Source organism: Musca domestica, unplaced genomic scaffold, assembly GCF_030504385.1.
Source record: "Musca domestica strain aabys unplaced genomic scaffold, Musca_domestica.polishedcontigs.V.1.1 34, whole genome shotgun sequence".
Lineage (NCBI taxonomy): Eukaryota > Metazoa > Arthropoda > Insecta > Diptera > Muscidae > Musca > Musca domestica.
The window spans coordinates 760,636-785,730 of NW_026712313.1; the positions used below are offsets into that span (position 1 = coordinate 760,636).

A 25,095-nucleotide genomic window follows, 5' to 3' on the forward strand; every position below is an offset into this window, starting at 1 on the left:
ACAGCCAATTTTCTGTCATAGGCTGTAGCATCCATTACGAACTTCAAATACCAACCTTGAAACAATTCCGGTAAATAATGTCGCTAAAATCATCAAAATACCGAATATCGGGAGGTACCATTATATGGGAGCTATACGAAGACGTGGACCTGCACAGACAATTTTCTGTCATAGCCTGTAACATCCATTTAGAACTTCAAATACCAAATTTGAAACAATTCCGGTATATAATGTCGCTAAAATCATCAAAATACCGCATATCGGGAGGTACCGTTATATGGAGGCTATACCAAGACGAGGACCTGCACAGACAAATTTCTGTCATAGGCTGTATTATCCATTACGAACTTCAAATACCAAATCTGAAACCATTCCGATAAATAATGTCGCTAAAATCATCAAAATACCGTATATCGGGGGTACCGTTATATGGGGGCTATAGGAAGACATGGACCTACATGGCCCATTTTCTGTCTTAGGCTGTAGTATTCGTTACGAACTTCAAATATTAAATTTGAAATAGTTCCGATAAATAATATCGCTAAAATCATCAAAATGCCGAATATCGGGAGGTACCGTTATATAGGGGCCATACGAAGACGAGGACCTGCACAGACAATTTTCTGTCTTATGCTGTAATATCCATTAAGAACTTCAAATACCAATTTTGAAACAATTCCGGTAAATAATATCGCTAAAATCATCAAAATACCAAATATCGGGAGGTACCGTTATATGGGGGCTATACGAAGACATGGACCTACATGGTCCATTTTCAATACCAAAAGTTCTGCTAACAAAATACACATTTGAGTAAATTTTTATCAACTTACTTCATTTCGTTCGGAAGCTAGAGTGATTTCCACAGACGGATAGACGGACAGACGTACGGACATTGTTCAATCGACATAGAAGTTAAATCGACCAGAAACATGATTTCTTGGGTACACTAGTCATGTTGTTTAAAAGGAAAACCTTTAATGAATTAGTTGCCCTAATTTCCCCATAAATTTCCCCAAGTAAACCTAATCTCACATAAACAATATTTTTGCTGTATCACCCGCCGTTGACGATTAGTCACCTCTAGAAAGTACTACCATTTAGTTGTTTACACACAAACAAAACGAAACGGAATAGAAATCAGATGTTTTCCCAAATCAATATCAGATCAAATGTCCATGTCACAGTCCACCTGTGTATGTGTGTGTGTGTGTGTACATATGTATTCCACTCAACTGTCATTTCGATTATCAGCAATTCGAAATCTATCACAAAATAATGTTTTAAATGTTCCGGACATAAATATTTGTGGTAAACAAAAACAAGACACCGACCGACCAACCTACCATCCAAAAATAAAACAATAAAATAAACAAATTTTTTATATATTTTTCAAATCTCTTGGGGCAATCACTATTTGTTTCAATGGGCGGGCGATAACTGAAATTCGAACAAAAAAAAAACCGAAATCACCCAAAAGTCAAAGTCATAAATCTCTGTCACATTTTTCATAACTTTGGACTATCTCCAGAATAGCGCAGCCGCCACAATCAAATGCCAATAATCAGTGAGTGCGAGCGACAACATTTTAAAAATAAAATTAAATTTTACAGATCAGATGATAATGATTTGGTTGGATGGTTGAGGAGAGGGGAAGAGGAGGAGGGAGCCATATCACGTATCACGCGCCCAGGAGGCGAAAATGGGGGGAGTGCTGCTGCTGCTATCAACGACAAATCACAGCAGTGCCTTGGCAATTAATCAAAACTTTAAATCAGTGCCAGAACCAACACCACCTCCGCCCCAACCACTTCGATTTGTGCCACTGGCCCCATGTTAATATCACCTTTTCAAAATCTATGGGGAAATTTTGCAAGTCTTTTGTGATATTGATTTTGTTTTTTTTTTACGTTTAATCGTCGAATCGCCAAGTAGAAGCTTTCAAGTTTTATTAGATAATAGTTATGGGAGTAGTGGTCTTGGGACTCTTTTTGATTGATATACAAATCGAATTGAAATAACCCACTAAAATTATTAACTCGTTATCATGGCGGCCCCACTACTGCTAGAATTTAGAAAATTTATTTGAATGATCATTTAATGAAAATCAATTAAGATAATGAATTTGGTAGCGTAATTTTATTAGGGGTGAAAATTTTGGAACATGGCAAAGAAATAAATAATTTGAACTAAAAATAACCTCCATAAAAATTATTTTGATAAAAAAAAATAAATCTTTTTTAAGGGACTTTCAAGAGACCATATAATAATCTGATGAAATTAGAATACCAGATGGCCTCTTGGGAAAATTCTATATTCTATGGGTTTAAAGGTTTTCCACATGAAGAAGTCATGTTCGAGATCGAGAACGATCTTTCAGAGAGCAGACATTTAAATATTATTTTGTAGGTTCATTATGGGCCTCTATAAAGCCTCTTATAAATAGACTAGTAAGTGTCCGATACTGCGACAGTGAAAAGGCCACCTTAAAATTATGAGGTTTAATATCTCAACACCATTATAAAATTTATTAACATTTTGTAATTTTTAAAAATTTGTAATTTGCAACACCGTTCCATATCTCAATCCTTCACAGTCGGTTTCAGCTCTATCCCTTCATCCAATACCAAATTTAGTACCATTTAGTACTTTTCGTACAAATATAGTACATATTTCCAAAACCACCTTCATATCCTTACCACAGATAGCAACATAGCCTTAATATAAAATTTGAGGATTCCAGACCTCTATTTTCACCCAATACAAAATTTAGTACCATTTTGTACATTTCGTACACATATAGGATGCATTTCATAACAAATGCCAATTCTCAAACACAGATACCTCAATATTAAATTTCGGGATCCCAGCCCCATCCCTTCACTCAATATCAAATTTAGTACCATTTAGTACTTTTCGTACACATTTCCAAAACCAACTCTATATCCCCATTCCAGATACAAATAGAGACATCCATATCAAAATTTGAGAATTTCAACCCTATTCCTTCACCCATTACCAAATGTAGTACTATTTAGTACTTTTTGTATAATTTTAGTACACATTTTCAAAACCACCGCCATATCTTAACCACAGAAACCAATAATGGCATTATAGTGGCATTTATATTAAATTTCGGAATTCCAGCTCTATTCCTTCTCCCAATATCAAATTTAGTACTATTTAGTACTTTTCGTATTATTTAGTACTTTTCCTGGGGTTATAGTACACATATCCAAAACCACCGTCATTATCTCAATTCCAAACACCAACAGAGACCTCAATACCAATTTTGTGAATTCCATCTCTGCCCCTCCCTTCACTCAATATCCAATTTAGTACCACTTAGTACTTTTCGAACAATTATAGTACGCATTAGTAAAACCAACTCCATATCTCAATTCCAGATTTCATCAACTCATTAGCAACTGTAGTGCTATTTAGTACTTTTCGTAAAATTATAGTACACATAACCGAAACCACCTCCAAATCTGAATTCCAGATACCAACAGAGACCTCCGTATAAAAATTTAGGATAGGGATGAATTCCTTCACCCATTATCCAATTTAGTACCACTTAGTACTTTTCGAACAATTATAGGATGCACTTTCAAAACAACCTCCATATCTTAACCCTGACACCAACAGCTTCATCTATATTAAATTTTAGAATTGTATCTCCATTTCTTCACCCAATACCTAATTTAGTGCTTCTCGTACTATTTAGTACTTTTCGTACAATTACAGTGCACATTTTCAAACCCACCACTAAATCTCAAGCGCAGATATCAACAGTTACCTCAATATCACATTTCGGGATTCCAGCTCTATTTCTTCACCCCAAGACCTAATTTGGAAGTATTTAGTACTTTTCGTACTATTTAGCATTTTTCGCAAAAAACACCACCAAATCAAAATCACAGCCGCCAATACCAAATCTCAGTCCAAGAAACCACCCATTAAAAAATTGGGGACCTTTCGTACAATTATAGTAAACATTGCCAAACCCACCATCAAATCTTAATCTCAGATACCAGCAGAGACCTCAATATCAAATTTCGAGGTTCCAGCTCTATTCAGAATTTTATCTCCATATCTTCAACCACGACCAAATTTAGTACATTTGCAGTAGGCACTTCCGAAATCACCTCCATATATCCCCTGATACCAAAATTTCGAATTTTAAGTACTATGTGTTCGGCCAATATCAAATTGTACCAAATATAGTACTATTTAGTACTTTTCGTGCACTTGTAGTACACATTTCGAAAATCATTTGTATTTCACAAACCTGTCATCAACAGGAACCCCAATACAAATTTTCAAAATTCCAGCTTCATCCGTTCACCCTAAACCAAACTGTTGCAAATTTAGTACCATTTAGTACAGATCACACATTTTGGTACACATTTCCCAAACCATATTCAACTTACTTTCCAACATTGATTCTCATACCTAATTTCAACAAGATTTTAGGTCTTTCCCTTGACATGATTCCAAATTATACCATTTAAGAAGTTTAGTACCATTTTAAGACTTTTCGTAACCTCGAAGTTCGAATTTCGAAAAAAAACGTTGGTACATCTATCATACACTCCAGCACTGTCGTTAATTCCGAATTTCAAAATTCTAGCTCATTCCGTTTATCCAATACAAAGGATAAACGGAATGAGCTAGAATTTTGAAATTCGAATTTTTTTTAGTCCATTAGAATTCAATTTTTAGTCCATTTTAGTACACTCCGTAACCTTTTAGTTCGAGTTTCAAACAATCCAGTCTTGTCACACGTGTACGCAGCAAGTCCAGCCCTTGTGGAAAATGTTCAGCTCCAGCCGTTTCGTCTGGGTGTTGAATCTCTGTCAGTCAATTGTTTCACTACTCTTATATATATAGGAGACCTCCGAAACATCTGTAGGCGAAAGGGTTAATCTGCTGATATAAGTCTTTCAGAGGTCTTTTGTAGATAGAAGACCTTTGAGAGATTTTCAATAAATTGAAGGCCACTCAGCGTTCTTCTATAGACAGACGGCCTTACCCTACTCAACTTAAAACCTTTATGTCTCGTTGTAGAGGAACAAGCTGCTAGATGTGCCCTATGGCTCAATGAACTAGGTCAATGGGCACTCTTTCATTCTTAAGTATATGGAGAACATAAGAGGACGGGCTATAAACAGTGATTACATATCACCTAGGCAAAGTTTCGAATGACTGGACATCCATATACCAAACAGGGACACCCGGATTCTGACACACCACCTTTTAACGTTATAGCGGTCTATAACGATGGTTTAAGGATGGAAAGTGGAACGGGGGCTGGAGTCTTCTGTGAAGGATCCGGAGATCCTTTAAATTAAACAACGATTACAGAGTTTTCAGGCAGAATCTTTTGGTATCAGGAAAGCCATGGAACTGCTGAAAAAACGAATCAATGACTTGAATAGACCGGTGATTATATACGTCGATAGTAAGGCGGCCTTGAAGGCTCTCAATTCTTTTCCAATCAAATCTATGGCTGTTCTGGATGGCAAAAATACTCCGGAAAGATTTAAATCGTTGGTAAAACTTTGTTGGGTCCCTGGTCACTGTAACATATCTGCTGATTCATTGGCCAGAGGCGGATCTGAGTCAGTAGATTAAGAGATCGACAGCTCAGTGAAGCCTTCCTTATGCCACTTCTTCCAAATATTGCAGAAGCACTATATTGTGAGATTCAATAGGAACTGGCTGACTGGAAGGGGATGTAATGTCTCCAAAGAAATATGGCCAGTGAACACCAAGCGAAGATCGATGTCGCTCATCTCATTGGCGAAATCTGACCTAAAGCTTATGGTGGGTCTAATTACGGGACACTGTAACATAAGGGCCATGACTTCCAAGTGGGGGAGACGAAACCGAATACTGCAGTCTCTGTCAGGACTAGGAGGAAACCGAGACGGTAGCGCACATATTCTGCCACTGTCTAACTCTCTTTGGAGTCAGACAGAGGCTACTGGGTAAGCAAATTCTGCCCGATTTGTCCTTCTTCTCTAAATGTAAACCAGCAGCTATGCTTCAGGTATCCACACTCTATCATAATTTTCTTATTCCTATCTTCGAACTCTATCCTTCTTCTGTAATTTCTTACCTTCTTTCGGATAGGATGAACACAATGGACCAACCAGGTCACCGAATGGAGTGGTTGTTAAAAGAACCACGCATCCTTTAAACTAACCTAAGCTACACAAACAGCCTTACTGTCATGTCTAGATTGAATGGAAAGTTTCTAGCTGTAAAAAGCCCAAGAGAAATAACTTTTAAAAGTCTCCTACTGATAGAAGAACTTTGCAAGATACTTTGCAGATGGACGACCTTTCAGAGGTCTTCTTTTAAATAAAGACCATACAAGGATCTTCTATGAGGGATTTTCTCTTCATTTCAGTGGTTTTCTCTTCATTGAATACCTTTCAGGAGTTTATTTCTTATGGCAACACCTCCTTCGTAGGGTTTCTCAAGACTTCGACCCCTTCGTCGAGGTCTTCCCTGATTGAACGATTTTTAGAGATTTTCTATAGATGAAACACCTATGGCAGGTCTGTTGAAGACGGATAACATCTTACAAAACTTCTCTAGATGGAGGACCTTTTAGAGGAAGACCAATACACAGGTCAACTTAATTTGTAGAATATTTTAAATCAATACGATCTCTTTAACGTATTGTTAGTAGAATTGTTCTTGAAAACATGAATAAACATATGTGGTGTATTGGTTAAAATCTTTACAACAACTTACTCAATGGGACTTGAGATGATTTCAACATAAACAATTCTTACCTGAAATGAAAAAAAAATAAATTTTAATTAATAATAATAAAATTAATAATTAGTTTTTTAATTTAAACAGTATTCATCATGCATGCGTTTTAATGACGACGCTCTCTGAATTCCAAAATTTAAATATCGTAGTCAAATCCATTTGAAAGTGCATCAGCATTTGCAAGTCTGCCCGTATAACACATGCCACCGTGCTGCCGGAGTATCGAGCATTTTTAAGCACTTTTTTATCATCATCGCCACCACCACCACCAACCAATAACATTTCCAGTATTTAAAAGTAAGCCATTTTTGTTTTGAATTTTTACTGGAGTTAATTTAATTTTTTGAAACTGGTAATAGATAAATTCTTATCGTTTTAATTTTTTTCTCTCTCAGTTTCGCTCGACTGCCAAAAGGGTTAGGGGCGGGAGAAACGAAAGAAAACAAACTTAATTATCAGAGGATCGAGCGTACCTTCTACTTATATGTATATATATGGCGGTATGGTGGTGTACGTATATCTGGCAAATAATTTTCAAGTCTAAGCAACGTTTTAGCATTGAGATAATGTTGAAACGAAAATGTTTCGATTTCAAAACGTAAACACATAAATGGTGATAGTTGGTTTTTTTATCTGCAGTTATTTTAATTAGGCTTTTTTCGTGGTGTAATAAATGGATTTTTTGCAAAAAACCCCTTCACCCAAAAATAGCCTGTTGAGTATCGAAATGCATATAGGCAATAGATGGAAGACATTATATTTAAAATAACTTATATTGTAAGGAAGGCCTTTAAAAAATATAAATAACCAGTAAAGAAAGTCTTAAAGTCAGGTGGGGCCGACTTTATGATTCCCTACACCACCTTGCTTATTTAGTAGAGCCCCGCATAACAATTAAAAGTTTTTATGGAAGAATTCAATCATACACGCTATGATTATAATTATAATTTAAAGTTCAAAGGACTAAATATGCCGAAGCATTTGTATCTTTTAAATTCGGACTTTTATTGCCCATTTGGTGCACAATTAATTTGAAATCGGATAAAAATATATATGGGAGCTATATCCAAATCAGAATCGATCTCGATTCAATTTGGCAAAGATATTTCTGAGCTGTATTTGATATATTTCCCTGAATATTGTTGTTACGGAGTGCATATTACGGCTGTTGGTAACAAATGCAACAAATCGAATGAACAATGTATATGGGAGCTATAGCTATAACTGAACCGATCTTTACCAAATTTTACATACTAGCTTCTAGACTCAATTCGGTCGTAAGTGCCAACTTTCATCCCATTTGGGCTAATATTACACGTTTGGTGCACAATAAAAGGTAAATCGCACGAAGTTATATATGGGAGCTATATCCAAATCTGAACCGATCTCGATAAAATTTAGCAAATGTATTTCTGAGCTGTATTTGATATATTTCCCCAAATATTGTTGTTACAGAGTGCATATTACGGCTGCGGAGGACAAAAATAACAAATCGGATGAACAATATATATATGGGAGCTATAGCTATATCTGAACCGATTTCGATCAAATTTGGGATACTTATTTTCAGGCCTAATTTGGTTGTATGGGCAAAATTCCATAATATTTGGGCTGATATTACACGTTTGGTGCACAATAAAAGGCAAATCGAACGAAAATATATATGGGAGCTATATCTACATTTTGACCGATTATCTCCAATTTCAATAGGGTTCGTCCTTGGGCCAAACAAATGATTTGTGCAAAATTTCATCTGGATAGGGCAATAAATGCGAACTGTACTTTGTTTACAAAAAGTACATGGACGGACAGACAGACGGACGGACGGACATGCATAAATCGACTAAGAATGTGATTCTATGCAGATCATCAAAAGGAACTATGGGTCTATCTCGTTTCCTTTTGCCTGTTACAAACAAATGCACAAAGACATAATACCCTGATCACCTTGTGGTGTAGGGTATAAAAATCCACACACAAAAGACACGTTAATATTTCTTAGTGCCAATCTTACTTTTCCAAATACTCCAGACACAATAGTTCAACTGCAACAAATCCGGTATCCGGAGATTTTGGTGGCCATTGTGCGCTGGAAATGAAGCGAGGAACCTCATTTGTGACGCGTGCTGAGTGCGATGGTGCTGAGTCCTGTTGGAATGTCCAAGGTCTATTTGCGTGCCCAAGGCTTTTATACACCCTCCAGAATATTTTCGCGATAATATTCGGCATTTATTCTAATGCAACGGTCGATTAATACGAACGGAGAGCGACCATCGGCTGTTATGGTGGCCCACACCATCACCATGGCCGGCGCTTGAGTTCTGGTCGCCAACCGAAGGTGCACATTTTCAGCTGACCTCTTTGGCAAGTAAACACGACCACTTTCGGTCAAGCGAAGCTTGAGTCTATTTTTTTCTTTTGCGGTGTAAGTTCTTGCACTTTTTGGAATTTCAATGGCTTTACCCCGAGCTCATTTTTCAATATTTGCCAAATGGAATGTTGCGATATGTTCAGCTCTCGAGCCAATTTTTTTTGCCACTGTCACGGTTTCGATCAAGTCGCTTCAACGTCTTCGTATAGCCCTCGTATAATGGTATTCGTTTAAACGGGATTTTTTGAAATTTGCCAAGTTTCAAGGGCATGAAAAGTTGAGCCCTTTCACTTGCATCTGATTCGCCGATATCCACCATCTTTATACCAGATCTTGCGTTAGTAAAGTAATATTATTGGAGAATATTGGAGTTTGTGAAATTTGAAGAAAATCGAATGCTTATTTCGAATTTTATAACTCTCATAAAATAATTATTCAAAATTTTGACCCGTTGTGGGGCAGGTACCAGAAGGAGTGATTCACAACTAATCTTGTGTTGAGAGAATTTCTGAATATGCTGAATTTGATAATAACCGGATGCTTTCATCCGCGTTTTATGAACTTAGTGTTTGTCATAAACCATTACCATATTTAAATTCGATAACCTGAAATATACGGTGAATAATGTAGCTAAAATCATCAAAATGTCGTATATAGGGAGGTACCGTTATATCGGAGCTGTGTCAGAGGCTGTAGCATCCATTACGAAGTTTAAATACGACATCTCAAACAATATCGGTGGGTATTGTACCTTAACTCGTCAAAATACCCAATATAGGGAGGTACTGATATATGGGGCCTATACGAAGACGTGGACCTGCACAGACAATTTTCTGTCTTAGGCTGTACTATCCTTTTGGAACTTCAAATATCAAATTTGAAACAATTCCGGTGAATAATGTCGCTAAAATCATCAAAATACCGAATATAGGGAGGTACAGATATACTGGGGCTATGCGAAGACGTAGACCTGCACAGACAATTTTCTGTCTTAGGCTGTACTATCCTTTTGGAACTTCAAATATCAAATTTGAAACAATTCCGGTGAATAATGTCGCTAAAATCATAAAAATATCGAATATCGGGAGGTACCGTTATATGGGGGCTATATGAAGACGTAGACCTGCACAGACAATTTTCTGTCATAGGCTGTAGTATCCATTGCGAACTTCAAATACCAAATTTGAAACAATTCCGGTGAATAATGTCGCTAAAATCATCAAAATACCGAATATCGGGAGGTACCGTTATATGGGGGCTATACGAAGACGTAGACCTGCCCAGACAATTTTCTGTCATAGGCTGTAGTATCCATTTCGAATTTCAAATACCTAATTTGAAACAATTCCGCTGAATAATGTCGCTAAAATCATCAAAATACCGAATATCGGGAGATACCTTTATATGAGGGCTATATGAAAACGTGGACCTACATGGCCCATTTACGAACTTAACCTGCCTAAACATGTGTGCCCTTGAAAAAATATTTTTGAAGATCCCCAATATTCGAAGGACCTTAAAACGTATTTTTTAGAATTCCCCATATGGTCTTGAGTCGGTACATGCATATATATTTAAACCCATTTTATCGAAATAAGCTAATATTTCCAAACAATCAATGATATCATCACGAATTGTTGATTTCTCCCCATTATTGTTCTATTTATTGTCTCTTATTACCAAAAAATAAAAACAACAACAACAAAAAGTTTATTCTAATTTCGTTTGGTATCAATGACCGTTTTACACGTGTGATCACGGTTCGTTGATGCAACGATATCAAATTCAAAACAATAATGACAAAATCAGAATCAAAAAAAAAATAAATAAATCGAAAATGCATTTCATAACATTCTCGCAATTATCAGTGAGCAGCGACAGCAACAAAAATTCAACACCTGATGCTTTATTCGTTGCAAAATCTCAACAAAGAAAAAAAAGAATAACGCAGTTTTGAAAACTCCAAAGTAAAGCGAAGCCAGAATGGTAATCTCACCCTTCCTCTGTTTCTTCTTAAATTCCCACTAATCTTCGCATGAAATTTCCGTTGAAATTCAATGGCCGAGCACGTTTCAATTGATTCGCGCCAGAGTACCACCACCACCACCATTGTCGACTGGTTTGTGTGGTCACCACAGTCAGAGTCAGTGTCAGTCAGCCAGTGTTCCATTGTTTGGTGATTATTAACTCTTGGAATGTTTGATCGATAATTTCAATTGCAATGGTATTTAATATTTAGTGTGGTAGTTGATGTTTCGGTGACAGAGTTGCCAGATATATCCGAATAAATTTGAATGGATTTTTTTGTAATATCTATATTAATAAAAGAGCTAGAATCTTGAAATTTTGGGTAAGGGTAACTCTTGGGCCGAAGGGGTCAGATAAGGCTGGGTTTTTGGAAATTCGCACCTGAACGGTACGAAAATTATTAAGAGATACTAAATATAGTACCTTTTGTATTTCAGGATGCAGTAGAGTTAGAACTCTGATGGAGTGTACAGGTTGAGATGAAACAAGTAAAAAAACATTAAGTTCGGCCGGGCCAAACTTTTAATACCCTCCACCCTAGGGTAAAAGAACATTAGAAGAAATGTGGCAAAAAACATTAAAATGCCGAATATCGGGAGGTACCGTTATATAGGGGCTACACCAACACGTGCACCTATAATTAAAATGTTTCGCCACACGAACTAGGACACATTATGACCCACAAATACCAACTTTTACACAAATCAGTGAAAAAATGTGGCATAAATCATCAAAATACCGAATATCGGGAGGTACCGTTATATGGGGACTATACCAGAACATGGACCTATACATGCAATGTTTTGCCACACGCTCAGGGACCCGTTGTGACCTACAAATACCAATTTTCAGACAAATCCGTGAAAAAATGTGGCATAAATCATCAAAATACCGAATATCGGTAGGTACCGTTATATGGGGGCTATACCAAAACGTGGACCTATACATGCAATGTTTTGCCACACGCTCAGGGACCCGCCATGACCTACAAATACCAATTTTCAGATAAATCCGTGAAAAAATGTGGCATAAATCATCAAAATACCGAATATCGGGAGGTACCGTTATATGGGGACTATACCAGAACGTGGACCGATATATCTCATTTTCAATACCAACCATCCTAGGGACAATACACACACTTGTGCCAAATTTCAAAGGTCTACGTCAAATAATGTGGGCTCTATCGTGATTTCAACAGACAGACAGACAGACGGACAGACAGACAGACAGACAGACAGACAGACGGACAGACAGACGGACATCGCTAAATCGTCTTAGAATTTTATGCTGATTATGAATATATATACTTTATGGGGTCTACGACGAATATTTAGAGGTGTTACAAACGGAATGACAAAGTTAATATACCCTCCTACCCATGGTGGAGGGTATAAAAACTGCAATCAACTTCAGACTGCTGTCATTTCTAAGCCACTCGTCCGACAGCTGTTAAAATTATTCCAGTGACAGCTCATTATATGGTTTACAAGCGTACAAACGTATTTTGGAGAGAATTTTCGAGGAAAAAAGTTATTCGTGATGGAATTCACGCGTGATAGTCTGATTTCTTTATATTTGGCTGGAAAACCACAAGTGGCTATCGTTAGAGTACTCCAGCATTTAAATGTGAATAAATCAGTTCTGTCTCGTACCATCGCTCGTTACCGTGGTACTGGTAGCGTAGCCCGACGTCAAGAAGTGGACAGAAGAAAACAGCAACATCAGCAGAAATGGTTCGAAAGGTAAAGAAGCGACTTGACCGAAACCCTCGTCGCAGTGGCCGAAAAATGGCTCGTGAGCTGAACATATCTTCCATTCGGCAAATATTGAAAAATGAGCGCGGGGTAAAGCCATTGAAATTCCAAAAAGTGCAAGAACTTACACCGCAACAGAAAGAAAGTAGACTCAAAAGAGCTAAAGAGTTGCTTCACTTGGCAGAAAGTGGTTAACTGCCGAATTTGGTTTTCTCCGATGACAAAACATCGAATCGGATGTTAACTTGCCAAAGAGGTCAGCTGAAAATGTGCACCTTCGGTGGGACACCAGAACTCAAGCGCCGGCCATGGTGATGGTGCGGGCCGCCAGAACAGCCGATGGTCGCTCTCCGCTCGTATTAATCGATCTTAGCATCAGAATAAATTCCGAATATAATCGCGAAAATATTCTGGAGGCTGTATTAAAACCTTGGGCACGCAAACATTTTGGCCGAAGACCTTGAATATTCTAACAGGACTCAGCACCATCTCACTCAGCACGCGCCACCCAAGAATGATTACAAAATGAGATTCCTCGCTTTATTTCCAGCGCACAATGGTCACCAAAACTCCGGATACCAATCCGTTGGACTATTGTGTCTGTAGTATTTTGGAAAGCAAGGTTGGCACTAAAAATACCAAAGTGTCGATCACTTCAAGCAAGCGCTTTGCCGGGAATGGACCAAAATACTGAAGAACAACATTTGGGCAGCAACATTCGGTCCACTCCTTCTGGTATCTCCCCCACAAAATGTCAACATTTTCAAAGAAAATAATTTACTGCACAGAAAGAGAAACGATAATTCGATTTTGCTCCAACTTTGCATATCCTAACATTTGCATCAATGCTAGGTCAGGTGCGAAAATGGACAATATCGGCATACTCCATCAAGTACGTCCCTCAGAAACGGTCAAAATTTGGAATAATTATAACTTTTTATAAAATGTGATGTAAGAGTCTGATTGTCTTCAAACTTCGCACATCCTAATATTTCTACCAAAACAAGATCTGATGTGAAAATAGAATATATCGGTCCACTCCTTCTGGTACCTCCCCCACAAGGAGTCAAAATTTTGAATATTCATGAAGCTCATAGAAACACGAAATCAATATCCAATTCCATTCAGACTTGGCAAATCTCAATATTTCTATCAGCACAAGATTTATTATAAGGATAGAAGAGATGGGACCATTCGTTCTGGTAGCTGCCCCACAAAGGCTTAAAATTTTGAATAACGAAAACGATCATAAAATCCGAAATAAGCAACCGGTTCTCTTCACATATCCCATTATTTTTACTAATACTAGATCTGATGCGGAAGATGGAATGTATCGGAACACTCCTTCTGGTACCTCTTCCCACAAAGGGTCGAAATTTTGAATATCCATCCATCCATGTCCCGATTCCATTTAGACTTGGTAAATCTCAATATTTCCATCAACACAAGATCTGTTATAAAGATGGTAGAGATCAGATCATTTATTCTGTTACCTCCCCCCACAAAGGGTTCAAGATTTTGAAAAACAACGCTTAAAGAAGCGGGATAACCAGAAACCTGATATTAATATGGAATTTATGATTTCGCATAAAATTGGATGTAAATGTTCGATTTTCTTGTAATTTTGCCCATACCAAGATTTTTATCTTTGCTAGATAAAGCATGAAAATGGAATACCTTGTTTGACTATATCTCGTACCTGATGCACAATTTGACATTTTGTAAAAATTATCACATATCTCATATAATGTGAAGAATGTATCCAATATAGTCCAAACCTGGCACGTCGCAATATTTTTATAATATTTATTTAGCTCCAATTTGTCATAAAATTCTACATAGGTCCTAGAAGACGTCAAAATTCTAAACCTCCCCTTAACGCCAAGAATTCATATGTATTAATAAAAAGACAATTTAGAGTTAAAGCCGCACTGTATGTGAGTTTATGCAAAAATCTCCAACAAAGCATCCTTTTAGAAGAGTGACGTCAAAGACAAAAATATTCCTCATCAAATTTCACTATAAGTCACCAAAGAAACGAAATCTCTATTTCCATTATATATATAAAAAAATAAATAAATATTTACATCGATGTTCCCCAAAAAACGCCGAAATATTCTTCGGACTTTTTTCGAGTTGACGCCTGAAAGTCTCATAAAATTTCATTTTAGGTAGAAAGTGTTCGAAAAGGAAATGAGCTACACAAAATTTGACCATCAATCTCAGAATAAACCATATTCCTGGGAACAATTGTTTTCAAGAAAATTACGTTTAAAAATGTAGGAACTACAAGTGAAAATTATATGGTTGCCTTTTTTTAGTGTTTATTTAACATGTATCCAATCCGAAGTCAAAAGTCTCCCTTAATACTTCATTTTTTTAGAAAAGTTGTCAAAGGAAGAAATATTCTACATAAAATTTTACTATAGATCTCAAAATGAACCATATATTTGGGAACAATAGTTTTTAAGAAAATTACATTCGAAATTTATGTACTACACGTGAAAATGATGTCTTTGCCTTTTTTACAGACAATTTAAACGTTTCCAATCCGATTCAAAAATTTCCCTTTATACTTCATTTTTCGGGAAAATTGTCAAAGGAAGAATTATTCTAGATCAAATTTTATTACGAGTCTCTGAACAAAAAGACTTTGTATATTCAATATGTGCCATGAAAATATATCATAAATTTTTATTCCCTCCACTATGGTATGGAGGGTTCATTAAGTTTGTCATTCCGTTTTTAACACCTCGAAATATACATTTTAGACCCTACAAAGTTTATATATTCTTGATGAAGTATGAAAGTGGAATACTTCGGTTGACTATAACTTACGAACTGGTACCTCAGTCACATTTTCAAAATTTTCTAACATTTTATAAAAATTATCAAATCATATCATATAAATTGAAGGGGATAACCAATATAGTCCAAACTTGGCACGTAGCAATAATTATATCATATTTATTCAGATCCGATACGAAATGGACAATTTTGGCCCATTCCTTCGGAACCTACTCCATTTGATCAGACAGGAGTCAAAATATGTTTAAATAATCGACCATTGGCTGAGGGTATAAATCTGTCGACTAAACCCCGTCTAATTCTTCTTGATATGAAACAATCACAATAGAAATCCACCACATATATCTGGCAACCCTAAATGACATAATTTTCTCAAAATATATTTCCACTTCTGCGGAAAACAATTGATACCTCCTTGTGTTTTTTGGGAAGGAAATTGACCGGCATTATGTTTATGTTTGACCGGTTGGTCTACTTGCAAACATTTTGTTGTTGTTCGTCCCCATGTTTCTTGCATTTGTTTTGGTTATGACTTCTCTTTTGTTGGTGTTGTTGTTGCTGTCGTTGGTTTTTCCTTTTCTTGCTAAAATGCAAATTAGGTGTTGCCCATAAACATATAGCCCACCCTATTATCATTCCCTTATAGTTTCGGTTTTACTTTTTTTCTATTCTTTGGAAGGTGTGTCATTGTCCAGTTTATTCGAATTTAGTGGGTGCAGGGAGGACTTTGTATTGTTTTGGGGGAGAGATCGAAATGCATTGGCCACCGGCATTATTTTATTGTCTTTTAAAGAGGGAGATAGTGTGTTGGAGCGGGAGGGGAAGTGATACTAAAACTTTAACTGTTAAAATTAAAATTCATTTGTTTAACATACACACAAATTTTTATATATTCTGTTATTGTTCTTATCAGTTATCGCGATTACAAGTTGAATGGCATTCAGGAAGTTGAAATAGTGTGGGAATTTTTTATTTTAAACTAATGGAGGGGTGGGAATTTCATGTTAGGTATTTTAAATAAGTGGGTTAAATATGTTCTGCTACTACAAGATCGATATAATAGAAATTTTGAAAATACTTTTTTGAAAGAATTTTAATTTTAGAAATAGAACTAATTTGAGAACTTTTACAGCTTTTAAAATAAATATTTGAACCAAGAAAGATACCCTACACCACTTTGCTGATTTAGTAGAGCCCCACATAACAATTAAAAGTTTTTATGGGAGAATGCAATCATACACGCTATGATTATAATTATAATTTAAAGTTCAAAGGACTAAATATGCCGAAGTATTTGTATCCTTTGGATTCGGACTTGTGTTGCCCATTTGGTGCACAAATAATTTGAAATCGGATAGAGATATATATGGGAGATATATCCAAATCAGAACCGATCTCGATAATATTGGCAAAGATATTTCTGAGCTGCATTTGATTTATTTCCCTGAATATCGTTGTTACCGAGTGCATATTACGGCTGTGGGTAACAAATACCGGATATATCTAAACCGATATTCACCAAATTTGACACACTAGCTTCTAAACTCAATTCGGCCGTAAATGTCAAATTTCATCCCATTTCGTCAAATATTACACGTTTGGTGCACAATAAGAGGCAAATCGGACGAAGTTATATATGGGAGCTATATCCAAATCTGAGCCGATCTCGATAAAATTTAGCAAATATATTTCTGAGCTGTATTTGATATCTTTCCCCAAATAGTAAGGTTACAAAGTGCATATTACGGCTGCGGAGGATAAAAATAACAAATCGGATGAAAAATATATATGGGAGTCTGAATAGACTCGAATGTTAATTTCGCTTTTTATGCGCTTCATAGGTATTCAAAATTCTGAGCTTTTGTGGGGGAGGTATCCGAAGGAGTGGACCGATATATCCCATCTTCACAACAAATATTTTGTTAGTGGAAATAATGGGATGTGTGAAATATAACGGTAACCTGATGCTTATTTCGGATTTTATAAACGTTTTGGCTATTCAAAAATGTGACCCTTTTTGGGGGAGGTACCAGAAGAAATGGTCCGATCTCTACGTTTTTATAACAGATCCTGTGTTGGTAGAAATATTCAGATGTCCCTAGTATAAATGGAATTGGATGTTAATTCCACATTTATTGAATTTAATGGGTATTCAAAATGACGACCTTTTGTGTGGGAGGTACCAGAAGGAGTGGACCGATATATTCCGTCTTACTACCAGATCTTGGGTTCATAAAAATAGTAGGATGAGTGAAATTTGAAGACAATCGGGCTCTTACATCAAATTTTTAAGAGTTATAATTATTCAAAATTTTGACCCTTTGTGGGAGAGGCACTTGATCGCGTGTACAGATATTACTCATTTTTGCACCTGACGTAGAACTGACGCAAATATTAGGATTTGCAAAGTTGGAGCAAAATCGGATTATCCTTTCTCTTTCTGTGCAGAAAATATATTTTTTGAAAATTTCGATATTTTGCGCGGGAGGTAACAGAGGGTGTGGACCGATACATTCCATTTTCACACCAGACCTTGGGTTAATAAAATTATGTAGATGTGGGAAATTTGAAGACAATCAGACTCTTACATCACATTTTATAAGAGTTATAATTATTTAAAATTTTGACGCTTTATTGGGGGAGGTACCTAATGGAGTGGACCCATATTGTCCATTCCCGCACCTGACCTAGCACTGACGCCAATATTTGGATTTGCAAAGTTGGAGTAAAATCGGATTATCCTTTCTCATTCTGTGTAGTAAATTATTGTCTTTGAAAATTTTGACATTTTGTGTGGGTGGTCCCCGAAGGAGTGGACCGATATTGCCCATCTCCGAACTCGATCTAAGTTTGACAATAATATTACGATGTACAAACATTGGATCAAACCGGATACTCCCGTCGAGAGCTATCGTGCCCACCAGCCAGACAGACAGATGGACGGACGGACGGACATCGCGAGATCGACTCCAAATGTCCTGAAACGGATTTGGTCCAAAACCGTAATTTCGATGAGGCACGTTTTGGCCGTATCAAATAATATATACTCTGTAGCCATATGGCTAATGGTATAACAAGTAAAATAGTATCAGTCGGTTTTGCCGACAGATTTATACCCCCAGCCTCGAGTTAGGATTATTCAAATTGTTGACCCTTTATGGAGGAGGTACCTAAAGAATGGTCTGATCTCTGCCATCTCTCTAACATATCTTATGTTGATAGAAATATTGAGATGTGCCGAGTCTGAATGGAATCGGATTTTCGTGTGTTATGGGCTTCATGAATATTCTTTGTGGGGGAGGTAATTTGAACATCTTAAAAATGTTTAATATATATTCATCTCCCACATAACGGAACTTAAAAATTTAATGTGTTTTTTAATTAGAAAGTAATCTTCTCCACGATTGTACACCCCTGATGATCCTTCAAAAGAAGGAATTTATATTCTAAAAAGAAACATTATTTCCGATACCAATATGACTTAATCCTTTATCCTTTTACAACCTAACAGAAATGGTAAGGTAAGTTTCTGACATCCCCTTTTATCGAATTTCTCTATTGTATAAGAAAAACCATCGGACTACTCTTAGCATATAATATTTATTTTCTTTTAAATAACATATCCAAAACGTATGCTCAAAAAGAAAAACGTATGCTTAAAACAATAATAAATTGTAACGAAAATTCGGTTTAGAATTTTATACAGGTTGCTCTAACTATTTGGGCTGATGCACGTACTCTTTTTTCAGTTACAACACTGACACTGCTGATATCGCTTCCAAATGAATTCAGCGTTTTAAGGTTTAACAGCGAATTGGCAAAAACCGTCGACAACGATAATGACGAATGACTGAATGAATGATAGGGGCGAATGTGTGATAATTTTGTGGAGCAACAAAAAAAAACAAGTGAAAAATTAACGTTCAAAAGACTATCGTTGGTGAGAGACCAAAAGAATGCTGGCGAATAGAAATTAAAGGTATTTGGTTAAAAAAATGTATGATAAAAGAGTGCAAACGAAAAGGGAGGGTGGGGAAGGTTTTCCTAAATTATCATTGCCTCGAAATTCCATTTATATGGGTCGAATGTGATACAGATTAAGCATTTGCACAAATTTGCAATCAAAATAGGTAACATGACCTATACGAGTTTTATGTGCCATGTTCACGTTAAGATACGTATCCGTAATGTGAATTTCGATTTCAATTTGTCAATTTTAAAATAACTTATATTGGAATCTAGGGTTATAACGAAAATATGACAAAAATAGCATTCTAGGGCTTATTTGGAAATTTTCGAGTAAAAACTAGCATATGCGTTATTCTGGCACCTTAAAATATGTAGTAGAAGATTTTGGTGGTAAAAAAAAACTCGACAAGGTATATTTTTTCAAGGGAATCACATGCCTATGAGTTTCTTGGACATATATCCCCTGACTTTTGGTGTGGTAACATCAAGGTCTTCGGCGTTAAAATTTTTACACCTTAGATATCCGCAGAGGTCTATCTTTGATATATTTATTTAAAACCTTTTGATGAAGCCTTTGCATCAGTCATACTTGAACTGGTAACAACTCAAAATTTATGTCAATATTCTATCTTCAAATAAGATGGGATTGATCGGTTGTCCTTTTCAGCCAACTCTCTCAGAAATGGTATCAAATTCGAATGCCTAAGCTTAACTTTGACCCAAAAATATTTGTATCAGACGTAAAACATAACTTGTTCCTCTCCCACAAATTGTCACTTCTCTGATAAAAAAAATTAAATTGGAAGAACATGGAATACAGGATGAGATAAAAAAGCTGCAACAAAGTCAAACGCCATAATTTTTACATTTTATTCTAAATTTTATTGAATGAAAGCACAAAATATCGGAAAATAGCAACAAATTTTAGAAAAACTTTAGATTTGTTCGAATTGGTCACCTTTGGCACGAATTATGACCTTCAAACGACCAATGAAACCATCACAATCTGCCCGAATGTTGCTCTGCGGTATTTTGGCCCATTCCCGGCGAAACGCTTGCTTGAGGTGATCGATACTTTGGTATTTTTTACCTTGATTTTGAGCGGAGAGCCCACACCATCACCATGGCCGGCGCTTGAGCTTGAGGCCAACAGAAGGTGAACATTTTCCGCTGACCTTTTGGCAAGAAAACACGATCATTTCATTGGTTTACAAACTGCTGGACAACGAATGTTTTCTCATCGGAGAAAACGAAATTCGGCAGTTCACCACTTTCGCCCAAGCGAAGCAACTCTTAAGCTCTTTTGAGTCTATTTTCTTTCTGCTGCGGTGTAAGTTCTTGCACTTTTTGGAATTTCAATGGCTTTACTCAGATCTCATTTTTCTATATTTGCCGAATGGAACATTGCGATATGTTCAGCTCACGAGTCATTTTTCGACCACTGCGATGATATAGCAAGTTTTAAAGAACCGCTGAATTGTTTCGCAAGTGTTTTTCAAAATCTTGAACTCTATGTGAGGCTGGTACAAGAAGAAATGATCCGATCTCTACCATTTTTATAACAGATCTTGTGTTGATAGAAATGTTGAGATATGCCAAGTCTAAATGGAATCGCTTGTTAATTTCGTGTTTTATGAACTTCGTGAATATTCAAAATTTTGACCCAGAAGGAGTAGACCGATATACCCCAACTTCACAGCAAATTTTGTGTTAGTAGAAACAATGGGATATGTTTGTCGGATTTTATAATCGTTTTGCTTATTTAAAATTTTGACCATATTCGGGGGAAGTACTAGAAAAAAATATCCCACCTCTACCATCTTTAAAACATATGTTATGTTTATGGAAACATTGAGATATACCATATCTGAATGGAATCGTATGTTAATTTCGCGTTTAATGAGCGCCATGGATATTCAAAATTTTGACCCTTTTGTGGTACCACAAGGAGTGGACCGATATATTCCATCTTCACACCAGACCTTGGCTTAATAAAAATAAATGCTAATTTCGGATTTTATGATTTTTTTGGTTATTCAAATCTTTGACCCTTTGCGAGGGAGGTACCAGAAAAAATTATCCGATCTTTACCATCTTTAAAACAGATGTTGTGTTTATGGAAACATTGAGATACACCAAGTCAGAATGGAATCGGATGTTAATTTCGAGTTTTATGAGCTTTTTGGATATTCAAAATTTTGAACCTTTGTACGGTAGGTATCAGACGGAGTGGACCGTTATATCCCATCTTCACATCAGATCTTGTATTAGTAAAAATAATGGGAAGTGTGAAATATGAAGAGATCCGTGTATTATTCAAAACATTGATGCTTTGTGGGGTGGTACTAGAAGGAATGCACCGATATATTCACACCAGATCTTGGGTTGATAAAAATATTGTTGTCTGCGTAATTTGAAGGCTATCGAGCTCTTACATCACATTTTATAAGAGTTATAATTATTCAAAATGTTGACCTTTTGTGGGGAGGTAGGTACTTGATGGAGTGGCCGATATTGTCCATTTTCACACCTGACCTAGCACTGATGCCAATTTTTGGATTTGCAAATTTATAGCAAAATTGGAGTATCTTTTCTTTTTCTGTGCATTAAAATATATATATTTTTTTTGAAAATGAATGGGGGAGGTACCAGAAGGAGTGAACCGATATTGCCCATCTCCGAACTCGTTCTAAGTTTGATAATAATATTACGATGTACCGAATGTGGACAAAATGGGAAACTCCCTTCGAGGATCATCGTGCGCACCATCCAGCCAGACGGACGGACATCGCTAGATCGACTCCAAATGTCTTGAAACGGATTTCGTCCAAAGAGACCTAGGATCTAAAACAGTTATTTCGACGAGACACGTTTTGATATATACCCTCCCTAGCTATGTGGCTGAGGGTATAAAAATCAACATTATCTTCTTTAATTGCTAAATGCGGTTTCAAAATTCAAAAATATTGTTGATGAAGATTTGACATTTTAAGAGAATATTTACAGCACTAAAGTTAACATTTGTGGCATTCATGTTCTCAATTTTTTTATCACGTCTGTAGACCACTGTGGCTTGTTGGAGGTGGTACATGAAGACAGATCGACAAAATTTAGTCCAAATGTTCTGAAATTGGATAAAAACCAATTAAAAAAAATCACATTTGTCATTACAGGGGCCCAGTCTGGACCATCCCCATCTGCGTATATGCCCAATGTATTGGTTAAAAATGTTTATTTGTGCAGTCTTTAAAATATCAGGGATTCAAATAAATAACTATATTTTTATCTCGAGGAATTCAAAACATGCCCAAATAACGGATTTGTGAGACATCAGGATCACAATTTCTGGTCTAGGGTGTTATATCCATAAAAACATGCTTTAGGGATCTCGATACTACAACAAGGGACCTTCTTGTCCGACCTATTGGGATATTCTTACAATTGAATGAAATTTGTAGCAATTCAATATGCCGTCGGTAAATTTAAAATTTTCGAAATCGTTACTTCATTTCAAATGAAATTTTAACAAATTGAAAATACAAGTAAAAATGCAAAAAAATTATACGGTCCTGCTTTTGCATGCCGATACGAAAGTGAAAAAAATGCGATTTTCAATTTTTTTCATTAAACTAAAAAAATTGCCTTTGCCATCAATATTTCGGAAATAGATTCGTCTAAAAATGTTGAATTGCATACAAGTTTGATGCAACAAAATTGGTTGCAACTTGGCTCAAAGGAATTTTTTATAAATCTAATTTTATCTGAATTCGATTGTTTTGAGTTTTGGTAATTTTTCACCAAAATATTACCTTTATTTAACGGCTTCGGATTGAGTTGTTTGCGGCGTGACATCATTGTGGTTGATTGCAGGCTGAACAATAATCCTTGGGATGATGATAAGTTCAAAGAAAAATAATGTAATTGAAAATTTCGGTAAATAAAAATGCCGTTAAGGCCACTAAACAAAACTGCACTGAATATTATTTAATAGAAAAAAAAATATTTTTATTTTTTTAAACACACATACACACACACAAAATTGTAATATATTTTCAAACAATTTTAGATTCTCTTCTTTGAATCAAAACAATCACAAATTTTTTTCTAATTTTTTGCATAAAAAATATTTCTATTTTATTTTGAGTTGGATTCTATTTATTTGTTTATTTCAATTTTTTTACTAATTTTTCATTATTTTTTATATCATTTTTATGTCAAAAAATATTTTTGTGGCATTAATTCATTTAATTTTATTTGAAATTATTTTCATTTTTTATTAAATTTTTTTTGAACTCTATTTAATTATTTTATTAAAATTCTATTTTCATATAAATATTTTCTATTTTAATATTTCAATTTATTTTTTATTGATAACGGTCATGGAATGCCATTTGCCATAGCTTGAAATACTCCAGGTCGCCCATTAACCACAGTCGCTAAGGGCATAGCTATCTATCACCGTTGTGTTCAAAAATGATTCGAATTATTTTCGATTATTGCAACAAAACGGCGCACATTGCCGAAGAACATTTGCGAAATTCAAGAATGTCGACACGTCTAAGCATTACGGCGAAATACTCACTACTAAATGGCATGGCATGGCACACGTAAATGGCTCCAACAATGTGCTGGTGCTGCTGCTGCCGCTTGTTGGTGCTGATGGAGCGCGAGCTGTGTTGTTTGCAATCGCACGAACAAAACGAAGACAGACAGACAGCCAGCCAGCAACAACTAAAGAAGGCAACAATAGCAGCAGCAACTAAAACCCAATCGTCATCGAATCGAATGAATCCAACAAAACAACGCAACCAGCCAACAACATTCAAAACAGCAGCATTTATTGTTGGCAGGTAGTTGTTGGTGTTGCTGTTGTCGTTAGCAACACCAAGAACAATAACAAATGGCATGCAACAAAATCTCACAAGAGCAATGAAACAAACAATCAAACCTTTTCACAACATGAATGCATGCCTGTCTTGCACACAGAAGTCAAGCAAACAACAAAACACAACAAATTGAATCGAAACGAATTGAACTCAGCAACAATAACAACAACAAAAGACAAGAGATGATATGACGACGACTGCTGCTAAATCTCCCTCCCACTTCGGCAAAGAATCAAATTCGCAACACAAACAATTATGGCAATTTTTGTTTTCCACACACACTCATAGACCAACAATAATGCAGCAGCAGAAGACACACGATGGCCCCAACAACAACACACAACAATGGGAAACGATGATGAGCACAAATCTCCATCTCAACGAACGAAAAACAGCGCCAAAAATTATTTTTTGTTTTTAATTGAGTATGGATTTTTCTCGGAGAGAAAATTACTGAGAGTACCGAACACGAATATGCAAAGGA

The 25,095-nt window shown here is 36.1% G+C and overlaps 1 protein-coding gene across 1 annotated transcript in view; it reads right to left on the bottom strand.

Annotated features, from left to right (window-relative positions):
• The window catches only part of LOC101894324 (zinc finger protein ush), a 335,976-nt gene extending 312,242 nt beyond the window's left edge, over positions 1-23,734 (bottom strand). The window contains exon 1 of the mRNA XM_059125533.1: positions 23,535-23,734. Coding sequence (XP_058981516.1) covers positions 23,535-23,580 — 46 coding nt within the window. The 5' untranslated portion in view covers positions 23,581-23,734. The remainder of the gene's footprint in view (positions 1-23,534) is intronic.
• Between the last annotated feature and the right edge of the window lie 1,361 nt (positions 23,735-25,095).